Source organism: Bacillus rossius, chromosome 5 (genome assembly GCF_032445375.1).
Source record: "Bacillus rossius redtenbacheri isolate Brsri chromosome 5, Brsri_v3, whole genome shotgun sequence".
In the NCBI taxonomy this organism is placed as follows: domain Eukaryota; kingdom Metazoa; phylum Arthropoda; class Insecta; order Phasmatodea; family Bacillidae; genus Bacillus; species Bacillus rossius.
The window spans coordinates 7,383,724-7,401,601 of record NC_086333.1 but is presented as its reverse complement, the minus strand read 5'-3'; the positions used below and the strand labels follow the sequence as shown (position 1 = coordinate 7,401,601).

Here is a 17,878-nt window from a genome sequence, read left to right as displayed (position 1 = left end):
AAACTTCACAAAGGTAAGTGAGGTAGTAGTTGACCCCTTAAGAGAAAAATTTCCTTGTAGCTGCTATATATTATTAACTATTAGCTACCGACTCAGACTTATTAGCTTAAATGTATTACTATACTTCCCTCTAGCACACATTTCATCAATATTTTGAAATAAATTAATTTTCTATTAAAAGTGGCTTTATTCTGAAATCAATGATTTGTGCTAATAATTGACCATCTGAAAAAGTCAAATCACTAGTAGTTGGCCACTTTTTGTTTTAGTTGTTGACCATATTCTCTAAATTAAAATAATGATGGCTATAATACAATTTAATTAATATTTGAATGCAATAAGATACTCTATAAAATTCTAAAGACACACATCATATTAGCTGTAAGTGTAAGATACATAAATATAAATCATTACATTAAGTAAGTCACTCAAATATTACACATGATGAGCACACAAGATTTTTTCTGTTGCCACAAATACACGAGTTTAATTTCGTTGGAATATCACATAGAAATTAAATGTCAGAGAGTTAGGTGGATCCCTAAGTAACCACACATTCTTAAAATTTACGAAATACTGAGTAAGTATTCATTTCTGGAATAAGGTACGACCCGTGACGGGTACACAACTTTGGACGGTTAATTTTACGTTTTATCTGTTGGCTCGTATAAATAAGCTTATCTTCCTTGACAGGCCACCGGTAGGTAGAAATACCACTCTGAACCATGGTAGCTATCTCAAAGACATCATGAATAACTTCCATTATTTTACCTGGGTAATATTTCCCTTCATACTCCACTATTACAAAATTATCCTTTTCAATGGTACTTGGCTCATCTTCATTATAGGAATCTTCATTCCAGTATGAACCTTCACCATCGCTGTCATCAGGAATAGAAATTGATGACTCTATATCAGAATCTTCATTAACAGGTTTGTTTCTTGGCTTATGGTTTCTTTCCTTTCTGGTTTATTTTTATTTTCTCTTCATTGTATTTCATTTTTTCTTCTTTCTTTCTTTTCCTTTCAAAAGAGAAAGAGCATATGAGTTTTTCTAGTTCTTTTTTTTTTCTTACTCTTGTTTTCAAAATACTTTTGTCCAAGTTCCCCTGACACTATTGCAGTCTTTCTTTTGGATTTTTTTTCTTTTTTTTTTTTTCTTGCCAACAAGAGGACAGAATAAGTATTTCTTAAATGAAGGTGGTGTGTTTGACAATATCGGTCTTACTATGGTGTCAGAATCTTTATTGTCTTCAGATAGAGAAGACGGTACATTTGATGGTCCTGGGATACTAGGATTATTGTGTTCTTTAACCTCATGAGTTTTTACATTTGATGGTTCTGGTACAGCAGCATCTTGATAATCTTCTACCCTAGGTGTTAAATTTGGTTTACTTGTGTTCGCATGATCTTCACGTGTGGTTGACACTACATTTAACGGTGCTAAGATGCTGTGATCGTCATTGTGTTCGGCCATGGGCAAATGTATGCTTTTAGAGGGTTGCTGTACCACAGAATCATCAAGACCTGGGGCCCGTTTCACGAATGTACAAGTCTTGTTCGCCACAATTGTGTGTAACAAGTACTTATTACTACAAGTTGTCAGCAACAAGTGTTTCACGTATCTTTGGAAAACTTGTTGGTGACAAGACTTGTCCGTAACAATTCTTGTTACCAACTAGAGTTGTCCGCAACAAGTGTTGTCGGTAACAAGTATAAACATAACCTATATTCAGAAGTACATTCGCATAGTAAAAATGTCTAAACATTTTGCAGTCACTAATAAGATTCTTATCCTACAAGAAATCAGAGATAAGAAGGAGACACTGTTTGGACCATTTTCTTGTACCTTAACAAAGGAAATGAAAACATTATGCTGGAAAGAAATTCATACTCAATGTGGCAGTTTGGGGTTGGTGGCGGCTGATAAAGAATGGACTTACACTCGTGATGTATTGTGGCAGAACGTAAAGAAATCAACAATGGTATGTGTGTATATTTATTTGTGTATTTACATAAAATTACAGTTACCTCTCGAATAGTACACAAATGGGCTATAATAAATATAATTACTAATTCTAAGGCACTCAACACCAAAGCATATCATTTACATTAATTTTCTTGGAGTTAGTTTTAAAATGTATAGTATATGTTTATATATATTTTGTTTGTTTTACAGAAAAAGGTTGATAACCGAAAGAAGACTGGAGCAGCAGGTGGTCCTGACTGCATATACACTGAAGTGGATATCTTAGTTTTAGATATTATTGGAAAGGATAGCCCTGTCATTCAAAGTCTTGGTGTTACTGAGACGTGGGAAGCTGTAGGTGTTGAAGACATCATTGAAACAGTCATGCCTGAAGCATATACATTTGAAGTTGTTGAAAATGCAGGGAATGTTAGTGAATTAGTTAGTACACCTACAGGAAATAATGAAGGGACAAAGAAGAAAAGAAATGATTCTCAAGACCCATTGTCACAAGAGCCACTGCATCAGCTGAAGAAGAAGAAGCTGATGTTGCAGGTGGAATTTCTGGAGAAGGAAAACTACCTTAAGACATTGCAAATTTTGAAGTTAGAAAAGGAACTAGATCTTGCTCCCTCTAAGTTTACAGAATCATTAATGTCTGTTTCTTATTTGGTAGACTGAGTAGATGATACAAACCATCGCATGTACAAACTGAAATTACTTAAGAGCACAAAGTACATTTAATTTAGGCTATATGATATTGATGATATTTAAACAATGTCTGTAGAACAAATTTTTTAAAATACATGCTTCATTGTGTCAATGTTTTTCATTTTCTGCCACAGTAGCTCTATTAATGTTCATGCAAAATGTTAGTGGTTGAAGTAATTCAGTAGTTCCTACAATCTTTGTCTTGCTGGAGGTGCATGGTTAACCTCTTCAACAATTTCATTTTCCATAGGTTCTTCATGATTGACTGCTGGTAGGTCAATGTACTCCCCCTCACGTGAAATGTTGCAAAGTGTTGCACAACACTTAAATACATTAGCAGCATAAATTGGTGACAGTCGAAGATAATTGAGACAAGGGAACTTCTCTTTGAGAATTCCAAATGCATTCTCAACAATGCGTCTTGTTTTTTTATGTGCTCTGTTAAATGCCAAGCTTCCAGCATGCACACAGTTTATGGTTGGCGTGATAAGCCATTGCAGCAAAGGGTAACCAGAGTCACCAAGGATGATGGCATTTGGGATTGGACGCCAGCCCCCTTCCATTGTTCGGAACAGGCTACTGTTCCTTAATACTCTCGCATCATGGACGCTGCCAGGCCATTTGGCACTCACAAAGTAGATTTCCATATTTGGACCACAAACTATCATGCAATTTATGGAGTGATTACCATTTCTATCGACAAAAGCAGACTCATAGGCAGGTGGAGCATCTATTTTAATTAGTGTGCCATCAACACATCCTATTACTTGTGGGAAATGTGCCACAGCAAAGAATTTTGCAGAGACGTTGAGAACATTCTCAGGCCACTTTATGACAGTGGAAAATTTTACTTCATTTACTGAATTCACAACACTCTTCACACATCTACACACACTTGCCTTGCTCACTCCATGTGCATCTGCTATGACATGGTATTGTCCCCCATTGCCTAGCCAATGCAAACCAATGCATAACTGTAATTTTGAAGGTAATGCTTGAGACCGGTTTGTGGGGTGAAATAATATGTGCCCAATGTCCTCATGCAACTGTTCCATTTTCACTGCATTCATCCGAAACCGTTCATTAAATTCATACACTGACTGAAAATTGCCATTTATTCTTTCTCTGAAAATTCTTCTCCTTTTTGGTGGATTCTCTTCATCTTCAGAAGAACTAGACCACATTTTCCCTTCAAATTAATGTTTTAAACTCACTTGTAGAGCAGTCTACCTACCTACTGAGACTTGTAAAAAAGACTTGTTCACAACAATTGTAACCTACAAGTTTGAGCCATTATCTTGTTGGTAACAAGCACTACAGTTGTCCGCAACAAGTATTTTTCTTGTAACTTGTCCAAATTCACTTGTAATCACAAGTGTTCACTTGTAGTTTAGTGAAACACCATGTTTACATTTTTTTTACAAGTTTTTCAGGATTTACTTGTTACAAACAAACTTGTAGCTTTGTGAAACGGGCCCCTGGAATAGAGACATTATCGTTGCTGCCAGTCATGAGTGTGTCTGACAGGGATGATTCTTCAAGTGTTACACTTGTAGATACATCTATTGATATGGAGACAGTTGCATTATCAAGCTCAAGCTTCTGAAGTTCTAATTCTGCTTTCTTCCACAGCAAAAAAAGTGAACGGTCAGCAGGATTTCCTTCCCAGTCATCTGCAGACTGTTCAAACAATACTCTTTTTTCCATACCTATACTGTCATTTAGAAATCTGAATCCCTGCTTGACATATTCCAAATGTCCATGAAGTCTGTCATTCTGCAATGTGCTCCTTTACCTTACAATACAATTATTTCCTGGAACACTGGGGATAGATGGATCCCATGGAAAGAAACCACATTTTCGAAAAGCATTGGCCAACACTGAATGAGTAACATTCTTATCTACCACTTCTTTCAGTAGTTTAGCAAAATCCTTTTTTTTCAAGAAAGGGTCTTCTAAATGGCTCACACACCACTTGTGAACATGTTGCTTCCAGTTTTCTTTTAGCGTACGGAAAACAGCCACATCCATGGGCTGAAGAATATGTGTTGCATTAGCGTACAGAGCCACTAGAATAATTCCATTTTGATCGCAAAACTGACTCGTGTGCAAACTCAAATGTGAAACATGTCCATCTACAAATAATATAACAGGGAGTGTTATAGTATAATAGGCAGGGAGTGTTATATTATTTTCTTTCAGCCAAGGGTGGAAGAAGTTTGCTAGGTATTCGTAAAACAATTTAGAGTGCATCCAACTGAATCACTTTTCCCAATCGCCCAGTCTGAAGAAAAGTTAAGTGTTATCTCTGAAGGCAAACATTCATATTTGTACACCACTAAAGGAGTTACAACTCTACCGCTGGCACTGCCTGTAAGAAGCACTATAGACACTCTTTGTCATCAGAATTAACTTGTTGATATATAGTCTTATCGCCTTTACGTGCAAGTACTTTATTAACCTTCGGGTTAAGGAAAAATGCACTCTCATCGCAATTGAAAATTCTTGAAGGCTCCAGTAGTACTTGGAAAAGATTGTTTCTTTTCAAGTACTACTCCACTTCTGCAAACCAGCCTAAAATATTTTCCTGTGTTACTGAAGCACAAGATACTGTTAGGTTCTGACATATGCGTTGAGATATATTATTATTTCTCCGCAAAAAAACTCTGGATCCAAGTTCTCCCTGGATTATTTTCAGGAAAAGGGTTCTCTCTTTAGGTCAATCATAATACGCTGAACACTATCTTGCAGTTGCTTGACGGTTATGGGGAACCCAGCTCCTGCCATTTTCAGCACCCAGTTAGCTAGAATGGTTTCCTCTTCATGACTTAATATAGTTTTGTGTCCCATTTTTCTTCCAATAGGGGATTTACCTTCTACTTTATATTTCAGAGTAATCCTTGGCACACCATACTTCTTAGCTGCTGTGCGGACAGGTGTCTTGTTAATTCTTACATCATTTATGGCTTCCCTCATCGCCTCTTCTGTGTAATGACGAAAACTGCCTTTTAATGGGTGACATTCTAGATCTGTAATGATATATACAAAACATTTATTTAGAAGTTGACACACCAATGTTCTGGTAGTTGACCACCTGGTGACCTTTGGGAAAACCTAACTCATTGTGTTAATAACAGTATTAAATGTTGTGTAAAAATACAAAACAACAAATGGGACAATATTGATATTTTTAAACGAAAAAAGGAATAACTTAGTAATTGACCGCCTTGGTCAATTACTGAAAATTTTCTTATTTGTGTTTCATTATTTTACCACCCTCTAGCAATATTATGGTGAACAGTAAACAAAGAGTAAACTACATAAAATCAATATAAAACATTACTATTTCAAGTGAGTACTATGAAAAATGTTATTAAAAGGTACATTTGCAGTTTTATGAAACCTTATTGTCATGGTCTCCTTAGCAAATTCCCTAACAAAGTTTCAAAAATAGGATGACATAACCACACACCAACATTGACTGTCCACCATGTCCACCATCTTACTTCCAAATGTAAACAAGTAACAAGCACAATTATACTACTCCAGGTAGATGGCAGGAGTGTAGTTTTCTGCAATTTTTTTTAATATTTACACTAAAAAAACCTTATTTCAACGATTTTTATCCAAAATGGTCAATTACTGACACATGGTCAACTACTGCCTCACTTACCTTATTAATTTATACTTAATAGTAGTATTTTTATGCAAGTCGCAACTTGCACTTTGGGTGTTATCAAAGTAAACACCATGTGAAACAGCTGTGTAGCATTCTTTGAGATGCTCCAGTTCACCATCTAGCAAATGTGAAGTTGGATATGATGAACCCTCGAACTTTAGCATCAAATCCACCAATTCCTTGGCATGCTCCTTTACGAAAATTGCTTGTACATGAACAGCTGCCAGATGCTGTTTGCTGATGGCACTGAAGTATTCTACACCAGCATTCTGAAGCGCTTTGATCTCGTCTTTTTGGCAGAAGTCAGCAATATCAAGCAAATAATGTGCAAGGTAAAACACAGATGTGAACCAAGAGTTCCACCTAGTAATTACAGGAATAGGGAACAAAGGTCGTTTCTCTCCGTACTTCTCTTCTAGGAAACTTGCGTACAGGTGTCGCCTCTTCCTAGTATTCAAAAAAAAGTTCTTTACCTTAACAACTGTAAGATTCAGCTCGGACAGTTCTTTGATCCACACCCCACCAACAAGATTGAGTTTGTGTGGCCAGCACTGCACATACTGTAAATGATCACCAACAATGATTTCCAAAGCTTTGCTGCACTTGACCATGTACCTTGCAGAGTCTCTAACTAAGGCCTGTATTACACTATCATATTCATATGACATAGATCTATTATCATATATATGATGAGCACACATGATTGAAAGATATTTTAAATACTTTTTTGTGCTATTACACTAGGTAATATATTTGATCATGTATGTACTGTAACAAAATGGATTCACAACTTGTTGCTGCTGGTGCTTGTGTCAGTGCTATAATTACAATTGCTTTATTGCTCAAACAACTGAAGAACAAAAAAAAAGAAGCGAGTGTGGGTTAGGCCATGGATTGGAAGACGGAAGATGTTTGGCATTCATAATAATTTACTGAAAGAACTTCAATATGAAGATCCCAAGCACTATGAAAATTATTTAAGAATGGATGAAAATACTTTTAATTTTGTAGTATCCAAAGTGTCTAAGTTAATTTCGAAGGAAGATACCCACATGAGAAGTAGTATTAGTGTGCAAGACCGGCTTATGTTAACTCTTAGATTTTTAGCAACCGGTGAATCATATTCTAGCTTAAAGTACAGTAGTCGAATACCTCAATGCACACTTTCCATTATTATTCCAGAAACATGTAAGGCTATTTATGAATCAATGAAGGACGAGTTTTTTAAGGTAAGAATTTGTACTGAGAGCATTTGCTTGTTGGAATGCTGTATGAACATCTGATGATGACATTCAGGAAGAGTTGTCAGCATTCTCCGGGGAACCAACCATTACTTCACTCTGGTCTGATACTACTGTCCACTGACTTGTGGAGGACATTGAATCACTAGGAACCATTATGGTTGTTAGTGATTGATCATCGATTGCGTCCCATATTTCCATCACTGCATGTTGAATCTTTGGTTTTGCCATCCTGAATGTGTAATCATTACTAGCTTCTTTAATTGCCCGAAGTTCAGATATTACAAAATTGCCAAATGCCTCACATTCATCAACATTTATCGAGCCCTCCGGTTTTTTAACTGCAAGCTTTGCCATTTCTTTCATTGTATGAGATGCTTGGGATAAAAGTGAATCATAAGAATCAGAGTCTAATTTCCTTTTTTATTTTTTGGCGGCATGTTTCATGTGTGATGTCGATGGTGTTCACTGTGATTCTGTTATTTTGTAATGCATGTTTGTGTTGTTTTTCTCATTTTCTTGAGATGGCGATTGTTCTCGAGGTAATTGAAGTTCATCATGCAATGGGGTTTCTTGAAGATTCTGAAACAAATAACATTTGTTATATTATTTTTTCAGGTTCCAAGAACCTCTGAGGAATGGGAATTTGTAGCAAATGAGTTTGAGAAGAAATGGAATGTATACAATACAATAGGAGCAATGGATGGAAAAAATATCCGTATAAAATGTCCCAAAAACAGTGGTTCACATTATTTTAATTACAAACATTTTAACAGCATCATACTGTTCGCTTTAGCTGATGCTAATTATAAATTCCTGTATGTTGATGTTGGGGCAAATGGCAGAGTTGGTGATGCTGGAGTGTTTGCTAACAGTACATTGAAACAATGTCTGAGTGACCAATCACTTTTAAATATTCCAAAAGATAGGAGACTGCCCAATTCAAATTTGGTATTACCTTTTGTTGTGCTTGCTGATGATGCATTTCCTTTACGTCACAACATTATGAAGCCCTACCCATTGAAAAATATTACCAAGGAAGAAAGAATATTTAATTACAGATTGTCTCGTGGAAGACGAATGATTGAAAGTAGTTTTTGAATCTTGGCAACTCGTTTCCATGTGTTTTTAACAACTATTAATTTACCACCAGATAAAGTAAAGTTAATTGTGCTTGCAGCTTGCACATTACACAATATGCTGGTTGAAAAACGAAAGCACATATATACTCATACAGACTTTCGAACTGTTGAGGTAGGTGGTCATTGTTTTATTGAACCATTTACTGAAGAAGTGTGTCAACAAATGCAGCCTATACAACAACAAAGAAATTTTGGTCATATGCGACATGGTACTGAAATACGTAATGACTTCAAAACATTTTACAATGGGCCAGGAAAGGTTCCATGGCAAGAGAACTACATAGGAGGCAACTAACTAAGTACAGTACTTACATACATAACTTACATTTTGTTCTTCAATGGACGGATTTTGTGAAATTTCCACAGTACATAGTGATTCATCTGGTGTTAGTGACGCATCCAGAAAATTTAACATTGGAAACCAATAAGCCATCGGTTTGTAAACACTGTCTGCATCTGCTCCGCTTTTCATGCTTTTAAGTATCTGTAATAGAACAGAACATAAGTGTTAAAAAAAAATGTTATTTGTTTAGCTCAATACTAGTCTCTTCGTCACTTGTTATTCAAGGATATGATATGTAGGTACTGCTTCATGTTTACGTTTACATAACATGCAAGGTTTTAATAAAGGAGTCAATATTTTTAACTCCATGAACATTTACAAATGTAGGCCTACATCATAAAACAATTTTAAAAAAGGTAATGCTTATCTGTGCTATTAAATTATTTATTGGAAATGGGTGAGGGGAACAATTTCAAATACTCTAATTATGTATGAAGTTATTGTCTACAATATATCAAAATGTGACTTATTTTAATAAATATTCAATGCGATTCTAGCCTAATTATATAAAACCCAATTTATTTATTTTAAAAATTAATGAACCAGGGAAATCGGGTAAAAGTTCCTTATCGTGTACCCAAATATATCCCTCGATCCTGATGGTATATTCCTGTACATTTTTATCCTGCGGTACATTATGCTTGCTGGTTTGATATAGCCCATAAATAGATCTTGTACATACCAAAAAACGTGTTAAAAAACCATTAGGAACGGTTTGTTAGGTTAATATAGTTACAGTAAAAATACTTTAAAATGATTTTGGATTGTTTATTATGTCAGTATAGGTACATTGAAAATATGTAAACAATATCAAGAGATATGTCTACTTGGATACGTGATACATAACTTTTACCGGAAATTGTTTGAAACCAAAACTAACAAGCATTGTCATCGAGAATACAAATACATTTCAAATTTCAAGTTTTTGTCTCGAAAGAGGTTAGTTTATTTTGCGTTGCAAGGTTTTCCCCAATATTAGCAAGTTAAAGAAAATCATTTACAAATGATAAAAACTATTATTCTTACCTTTGCCTTTTCAGCTGCATACTGACATCTCAAACCATTAATTTTTTTCCTCACGTCTTCCACTGTACAACCTTGATTTATGTCCTCGGCGATAGACTTACATATAGCTACACGCATGCTTCTATTTTTATAGTCGTTATGTTTTGCATTGTACAACATTTCGTGCGATTCATATTGTGCAATTAGCATTTTGGTCGCCGCTATGGTCCAATGGAACTTTTCACCTGCCATGTTTACCTTAAAATATTATGAAAGGTTCTCGCTCCTAGAACATATTATCATAGACATATAATCATATTTCAACTGTTATCAAAGATTGTACATTACACAGTCATATTTTTCATCAAATAAATTTGATAATAGATCTATGTCATATGAATATGATAGTATAATACAGGCCTAAGGATCTCACATTGTCATATTTGATGTACTTATGCAAGGAATCAACAATTGCTCTTGTGCATGTAGTTGCATTAGCTGCAGCTAAAAAATGTAAACCACCCACAATTTGTGGCTTATCAAAATCATCAACAAAAAAACGAAATAAAACAACAAACACACATCTTCCCATACGATCTGTCGTTTCATCACAAAACACATCCACTCGTTTCTCTTTCAGTCTTCTACTCGCTGGTGTGCCAAATCTTCCATGCATTTTTTCTCTGAAAGTACGTGCATTCGGCAAATCACCAGCTCCTTCTATGTACTTATCAAGCCATTTCTTAATGTTGGGATTATCAAGTTTTTGTAAAGGTATATTTGCTTTAATGAAAGCCTCTGTGGTGTCCTTGATGAAGTTAGTCTTGAATTCTGTCTTCTTTGCGGTGTTACTGAAAGATGCCGAAAGCGAACACTGCCGTTTTACACTTTGCTCAGCAACACTTTCTGTTGCCCGTTTCTTATGTTTTTCACTGCCAATATGCTTCGCACACGAGTCATTGCGGTCCCATGTCTCAGACACATTAGAAAAACGACAGAAAATAGTTTTTTCATCGCATACAAACCATGTTGTAAAATCTCTCCGGCCCGTTGTTTGACAGTCACTAAAGGTTTCAGCATTTTTGTCAACAATATTTATTACTTCGGATAAGTATGTGGGCCTACGCCACGTAAGTATTATAGCATAAGTACCACGCCACGCAAGTTCAATTCATACCGTTTACAAGTTTGTCGTATTCAACCACGCGCGGGCACGGCCATAAACCGCTTTGTTTTGTTGTGACTTTGTGTGAGTGTGCGTGAGCGTGAATGCGCGCGCAGCCTACCGGCTGCCAGCTGCACTGCTGCTGCTGATTGCATCATTGTGTGAGATCAGCGAGTAACGACGTGTTGTGTAGCTACTGCGTATTTGTTTGATGTTTTGTGTACAAGTGTATCAAACTATACTTACGTCTTTGCTTACATCGTTCAAGTTATTCAAAACATTCAATTTCGCCTCTATACGTGTTTACACCGTTTTTCTTAACATAAATACTAAAAACATCGTCACATGTTCGCGTGTGAGAGGAAGCAGCGCGTGTTTTGTTTACTAATTCTGCACCAGGTTAGGCCTACGTTACGGACTTCAGTAGTACGTATTTTTAGCATAGTTTAATCAAATAGTTATGGTTATCGGGTTTATTTGTTTTCAAACGTTAAGATTCGCGTAAAAATAGTCTCCTATGATGTGGATGTCGGGTTAATTTTTTTTAAATGTTAAAATTCACGTAAAATTGATTCTATTGCAAATTTGTGATTATTCACTTTAAAATGTAAAAATGCACGTAAAAAATTGTTTTATCGCAAATGTGAATTTAGCATACGCCTAGCAATGCGTTAAAAATCCTTATAACGAATAATATTGCTTGATGTTCGTGTTTTTTGCATTTATAATATAAAGTGTTATGTAACATCAACTTTTAGTGCATAACTATGTTCATTTCTGTATTTTAATCTCGGTATTTCCGCATTTTAGGATTCGCAGGAACATTTGAGCTGAATACACGTACTGTATGTGATTTCCGTAATTACAAGTACAAACATGTACAATTATGAAGCACTTGTAAGTGCAATTTTACTTTTTTTTTAACAGTAAAGTCTGAAGTTGATGCAATTTGACGAAGTACCATGCTATTTGAATAGTACGATGGCTTGTGAAACTTTGAAATCACGTACGTGTATAAACGTATTTGTAATACAAAAAATCGAAGATTCAAAGAATGCCAAATTGGTGTGAAATTAAGTGTTAAAGGTTAGCAAATGCGTACGAATAAATGTGATTTAACCACATTAAAATCTCGGTACTTATATATATACACACACATATATACGATTGACATTTTACGAGTGCAGCACGATAACTTAAAATATTCTTAGTGAATGTTGCAAAACTGGCAGACTTGTATACTTTAACATCCCGAATATTCATGTTTCTTAATTTTGAAGTGTACTGTGAACTTCTTAGAGCTTTCTCAGTCAGTGGAGACTTCAACCCGCTGACAAGAGAAGAAGTATATCAATCAAAAGCGAGGTTAAAATAAATTGAACACTTTTCTGTGAGAGTAGTATCAACAGTAGGATAAAGAGTGTAAACCTTTTGATCAACAATATTTTTATTGTAACAAAATAGTTCAAAGGTAACATGTTTAAATTAATTTTTTTTAAAAAAACAACGCATGCGTTTTAATACAATACGTAAACATGACTAGAATAGAGTTACGTGAGCATATGTTACATGCTGTAAAGGATTACAAAAATTATATGAATAACCATTTTACACATTTCCATATAGTGTGCACCAGCACTAACGTAAAGGTTACAAAAAATACAATACAATTTTTATTATGACGTTTATAAAGGTCACTTGACCAGCTTAACCCTTTGACTACCAATGGGACATTTACATCCCAACAACTGTCACCTACATACCAGTGGGTATTGTGGCTTCTTAAAAGCTTCCTGTTGCTTGTCCCACTGGGATACAACCTCCCTGGGAATTTTAGTTCACAAAGTATTCAAAAGATGTCACCATATCTGACAGAAAAAAAAAAATTTCCTTTGTTTCACACCTATGATATTGTTCTATGGTTACATTTTCATTAGTCATCAATTTGTTTTGTTGTTGTTTGGTTTTTATGGCACAATTTCGTGTTTATTCATCTCCTGGAACATCTAAACACAATTTTATGTTTTTTTTTATTTTTGTGGTAAGTATTATTTATTCTTATTTTGTGTTTGGGACACATGTGTCCCATTGGTTTTTAGAAGTGGGACACATTTGTCCCACTGGTGTTTAGAAATGTGACATATTTATCCCATTACAATTGGTTACATAATTTTTCTTTTCCTTTTCATAAGATTGAAAAGTCAAACAAAAAAAGAAAAACATTTTACACCGATGAAGAGTTGCAACATGTGTTGCAGCATTGGGATTCGGTTTCTAATTTATCTGACGACTCATACCACCCGTCTGATAACAATGATGGCGCAGACAGCATTAGTGAAGACACTTCAGAGGATGAGGCCATTCAAACTACTGAACAATCGTGCTCCAAACAAGTTAATTTACAAACTTCATTTTCAAATTTGAATATTGTGTGGTCGGTGCCGAAAAGTTCATTTACTCCCAGACTCTGTGCAACCAAAAATCGTGTCACAGTTATCGTTGCGAGACTTGACTGATCATCAACTGAGTTTGCAGGTTTTCGCTCAAAGCTTATTTATTTACATTAGTCAGTGTACGAACCAAAGGTTAGATTTACTACGTAAGAAAAACGTGGGGCAGAAAAATGCTGAAAAAACGAAATCTGCCAACAATTTTGATACAGACCCACATGAAATCATGATGCTTGTGGGCATTGTACTGGTTATGTGTTACAATAAGCTTCCCAGCTTATCAGACTACTGGTCTCATCACACATCGATGGGAAACGAGACAATCAAAACTACAATGTCACGAAATTGTTTCCAAGTTCTAATCTCCAAACTATATTTCAATGAACCTGAACTACCTACCGGTGCTTCTAAAACATATTATGCAGATGAATTGGTTTCATGCCTGAAGTTTACTTTCCTGTGTTGCGTGTGCTCCGCATACGCACATCAAGATGTGTCGCGCTGCGCCTAACCGCGCGCCGATGCAACCAGCACAAGCCAAGTGTTCGCGCGCTGCGCGCATGACGTTCGGAGCCGCTCGGCAGCCCTCGGGGAGGCTCGTTTTGGCGGGCTGCCAACCGGACATCGCCGAAGGCGCCTGTTCCGGTTGCCCCGACCGAGAACAATCTGCCATGTTCGATACTAGCAGTTCGCAGAGTATAAAAGGGGTCCCATTTTCCGCTGAGAGAGGAGACTCGCCGCGACCACCAGCGACACCAGCCGGAGGCCCTGCTGGCCTTCCCTGCCGAAGGAAGCTACACTGTCAACACGTCTCGCCGGTCTGCCGTCACACTGCCCGTCGGAAGAAGCTACCACTTGGTAAAGTACTGTTTCGTCGTAGACACCTATAGACCGAGTGGGTAGAAAAGAGTGAGAAGAGGGGCAGTGGTGACGGAGGCAAGGCTTGGAGACGGCGGTGTGAGCTTGTGAGTCCCGCTGAAAGACTTTACATCTGACTGGACACACAACACTTATGTGCGAATCCCGGCAGCGACACGTCAAGAATAATACCAGTCCCCACACCGACGAGCATTTCTCCCGCTACGATAGTTTGGGGAGATAGTCAATGGTAACCCCTGCATCGACGAATAAGAACTTGCCCGCAGAGATACGTGTCGACAAGAGTAATCTAAGTTGACGACTAGTTATATTAATAATTAGAGGTCTGCGTACCCTCATGAAAACATGTATAGTGGTCCTTTTTTTTAGTCATGTTGTGTATAAATAGCATTTTAGTTAAATGATATTAATGATTATGCTGATGTTTGCTAACTTGCGCATTGACAGAGGTGTGTCGCATAATATTCGAGGTGTGTCGCATAATATTCAATAAGTCGAGGGGTCTTGTTATATACTTTCATTTGCACTCTAGAAATTTATGTACGTTAATTGCTTGTAACTTAGCTTTTGTTTTGACGGTGTACCCAGCGCCAAGCGCGGTGCCAAGTATGAGAGCACGGGTAATTGTGAAGTGAATTTGTTAAGCTGCATTCACGTGTCTCACGTTGCAATAATTCCTAAAAGTTTCTGTTCGCAGACTTTTGGATCAGAGCCACACCCCAAATATCAGCTGATTACATTTTTGTCATTAATGAAGTTTTAATGAATAATTTAATGTATAAGCGATAATAAATGTGTTGTTACCATAGAGTTGTAATTCTATTAGATGACACCTCACCGCACTCTGTTCCATTCCTACTCCTTGTTCCCCTCGAGTGTTTAACACGAGAGGCTACACCTGAAAGCGAGGGAAGAGAGCCCATACCAAAGCATAGATGAATCTAAAACTAAGTTCAAGGGGAGATCTTCTTTGAATCAGTACCTCCCCATGAAGCCAACCAAGATACGTTGCTCCACCATCCGGCCAAGCATTGGTCAGAGTCCATCCCAACATTCTCCGGGAAATCACAGGAGAATCCTATCAGATTCCTCAACAAATTTGAAGAATATTCCCGTACATTTGCCTTGACGGATAGTGAAAAACTTAAATGCTTGAATTTCGCATTAAAAAGTACGGCTTTCTATTGGTGGGAACTGCATAGCACCCAGACAAGTTCTTTTGATCAGTTTAAGGAAAAGTTTAAGAACCAATATTGGAACTTAAAGATACAGGTAAATCTGAAGGCTCAGCTTCATGCTGATCGCTTTGATAGTAGGAAAGGTGGATCTCTCGAAGTGCATATCTCCACCATGTATGAGCACACGAGGTATCTGGACATAACCATGTCAGATGAAGAATTTATAGCTACCATGCTCACACAACTACCCGTAGCGTACCAGATCCAGATGTCCGGCCACACTTCTCGTGATGTGACTGAGTTTAGAGACCACGTACTGACAGTGGACAAGCTGCAAAAACTTCAAAATGGTCAGACGAGTAGAGATGAGTCTGACAAGCCCCAGCAACAGCAGCCCTACCACAAGTCAGGTCTAGTAAATAATTTTAGGTCCAGTAAATAATTACTGGCAGTACCGGCAAGCTAATGTACATACCCTGACGTACGAGAAGCACCGCAAATACGCTGAGTCAGAACCAGGTGAAAACATTCGTAACCAAAAATACTGTGGGAAGAATGACCATAAACAGTATAGGGGTAAACCCTATTATAAGAGCACGTGGTGGTCGCAACCCCAAGAATCACCAGAAGGAGGGTTCGGAACGGCCTCCCAGGAAGTCAGCCTACAAGCACAGGTATGCAGAGTCACACGGAGAAGCAGACTACCGACCTCCAAGTCAGAAGAGAGTCTACTCACCTGCTACCAGTGGTAAGCAAGACTACCGTCAACCACACCCCAGGTCCCCAGCTGAACCAGAAGATAACCGTGGAACCAGTTGCAGTACCGGTACTTCTGGCAGCATGCAATCATCATTCATATATCCTCCCATTTCGAATCAACAAGCCTATGGGATATTTTCAAAGGAACACGCCCATCAACCCTATTGCAGCGGAATTCCAAGCAGCTGTGGCGAGTGCAGCCCATGGCCAAGCTAACTGGTCTGCACCAAACCAGCAATATGCTGCTACCCAGGATGGTAGGCAGAAAAGACGGGACAGTCCGTTATACTAGTAAGTGTGCCCCTTGTGTAGTTAAAGAAACTTTATCTATGGTTTTGAAAATACTGGAAGCTGCATCAAGTGGGCGAAACAGTAACAACTGTATACTCAGAGGACACAAGGGAGCAACCAAAAATATTAGTTAGTTCTCACAAAGGGAACTAGGAAGGAGGATCGTATTTGAAGTAAAAAAAAAAATATGTTTGCTTAAAATTTACCCTTTTTATTGTTAATAAAATCTGCATTATATTATTTTGATGTTGCTTGAAATTACAAATTTACCATTATTGGAATCAATAATTAATTATTTTAAAGGGGGCCCGGGCCATTTGAAGTCATTAGTTACAATTTTATGATACATTTCATAAATGAGACTATGAAAATAACCATAATAGTTTTAACATTAATACAATTGATAGTTATAAAAAAAAACATTAATTGCTCTGATTGGTGCTGGAGTACATATACAAAATGTTGCATAGCGGACTGTTCACTGGCGGAGCATAATTAGGAGGTTCTGGGCTTCAATTTCCGAAGGATCAGCGTAAATTTGGCAGACTAAGTGTTGAAAGGAAACTCCACTCGAGTCTTGAAACATTTCTTGACTCAAGTCTTGAACCCCACGATCTGGGGTTGAAGTGAAGTGAAGTGAAGTGAAGTGAAGTCACTCCCCGAAGGGAGGCGGCGCGAGGTGTCGCGATGAACCGTCGCGAAACATAATGCGAAATTACTACTTCGCTACTAATGGCAAAAGCCAACCCGAAGAATAAAAAAAAAAATGTTAGGAACACTCCCGAACTTAAGAGATCACATCTCTTAACTAAAATGCGGCGGTGAATACGTTAACGGCGTGGGCAATGCAGCTCCGGCACGAGATGCTATCGCGGTGACCGCCGAAGGAAGAATCTCTCGCTCTTCCGGGTGACATGAAGTTAAGTTCGAGCGAGGTGCCCGGAGTCTTAGGGAGTGGGAGAAATGGCCTCTGATTGGCTAGAATAACCCTGGCGGAGTACTTGCTCCGCCCTCCAAAAAAAAGATATGAAATGGGCTCATTGACTAACTTAAAGGGGCCTCAGAG

The 17,878-nt window shown here is 37.5% G+C and overlaps 1 protein-coding gene across 1 annotated transcript; it reads right to left on the bottom strand.

Annotated features, from left to right (window-relative positions):
• Positions 1–2,784: 2,784 nt before the first annotated feature.
• LOC134531570 (putative nuclease HARBI1) lies at positions 2,785–17,238 on the bottom strand. The gene is made up of 2 exons (XM_063367281.1): positions 9,068–17,238; positions 2,785–8,182 (listed from the first exon to the last, which is right to left on the bottom strand). Exon 2 carries the CDS (start codon positions 3,862–3,864, stop codon positions 2,869–2,871), a length of 996 nt encoding a protein of 331 aa, XP_063223351.1. The 5' UTR covers positions 3,865–8,182; positions 9,068–17,238; the 3' UTR covers positions 2,785–2,868.
• Positions 17,239–17,878: the final 640 nt, after the last annotated feature.

What these genes read in the sequence shown, in the direction of transcription:
- LOC134531570 (XM_063367281.1), bottom strand. Translation starts at nt 3,864, where the DNA reads ATGTGGTCTAGTTCTTCTGAAGATGAAGAGAATCCACCAAAAAGGAGA.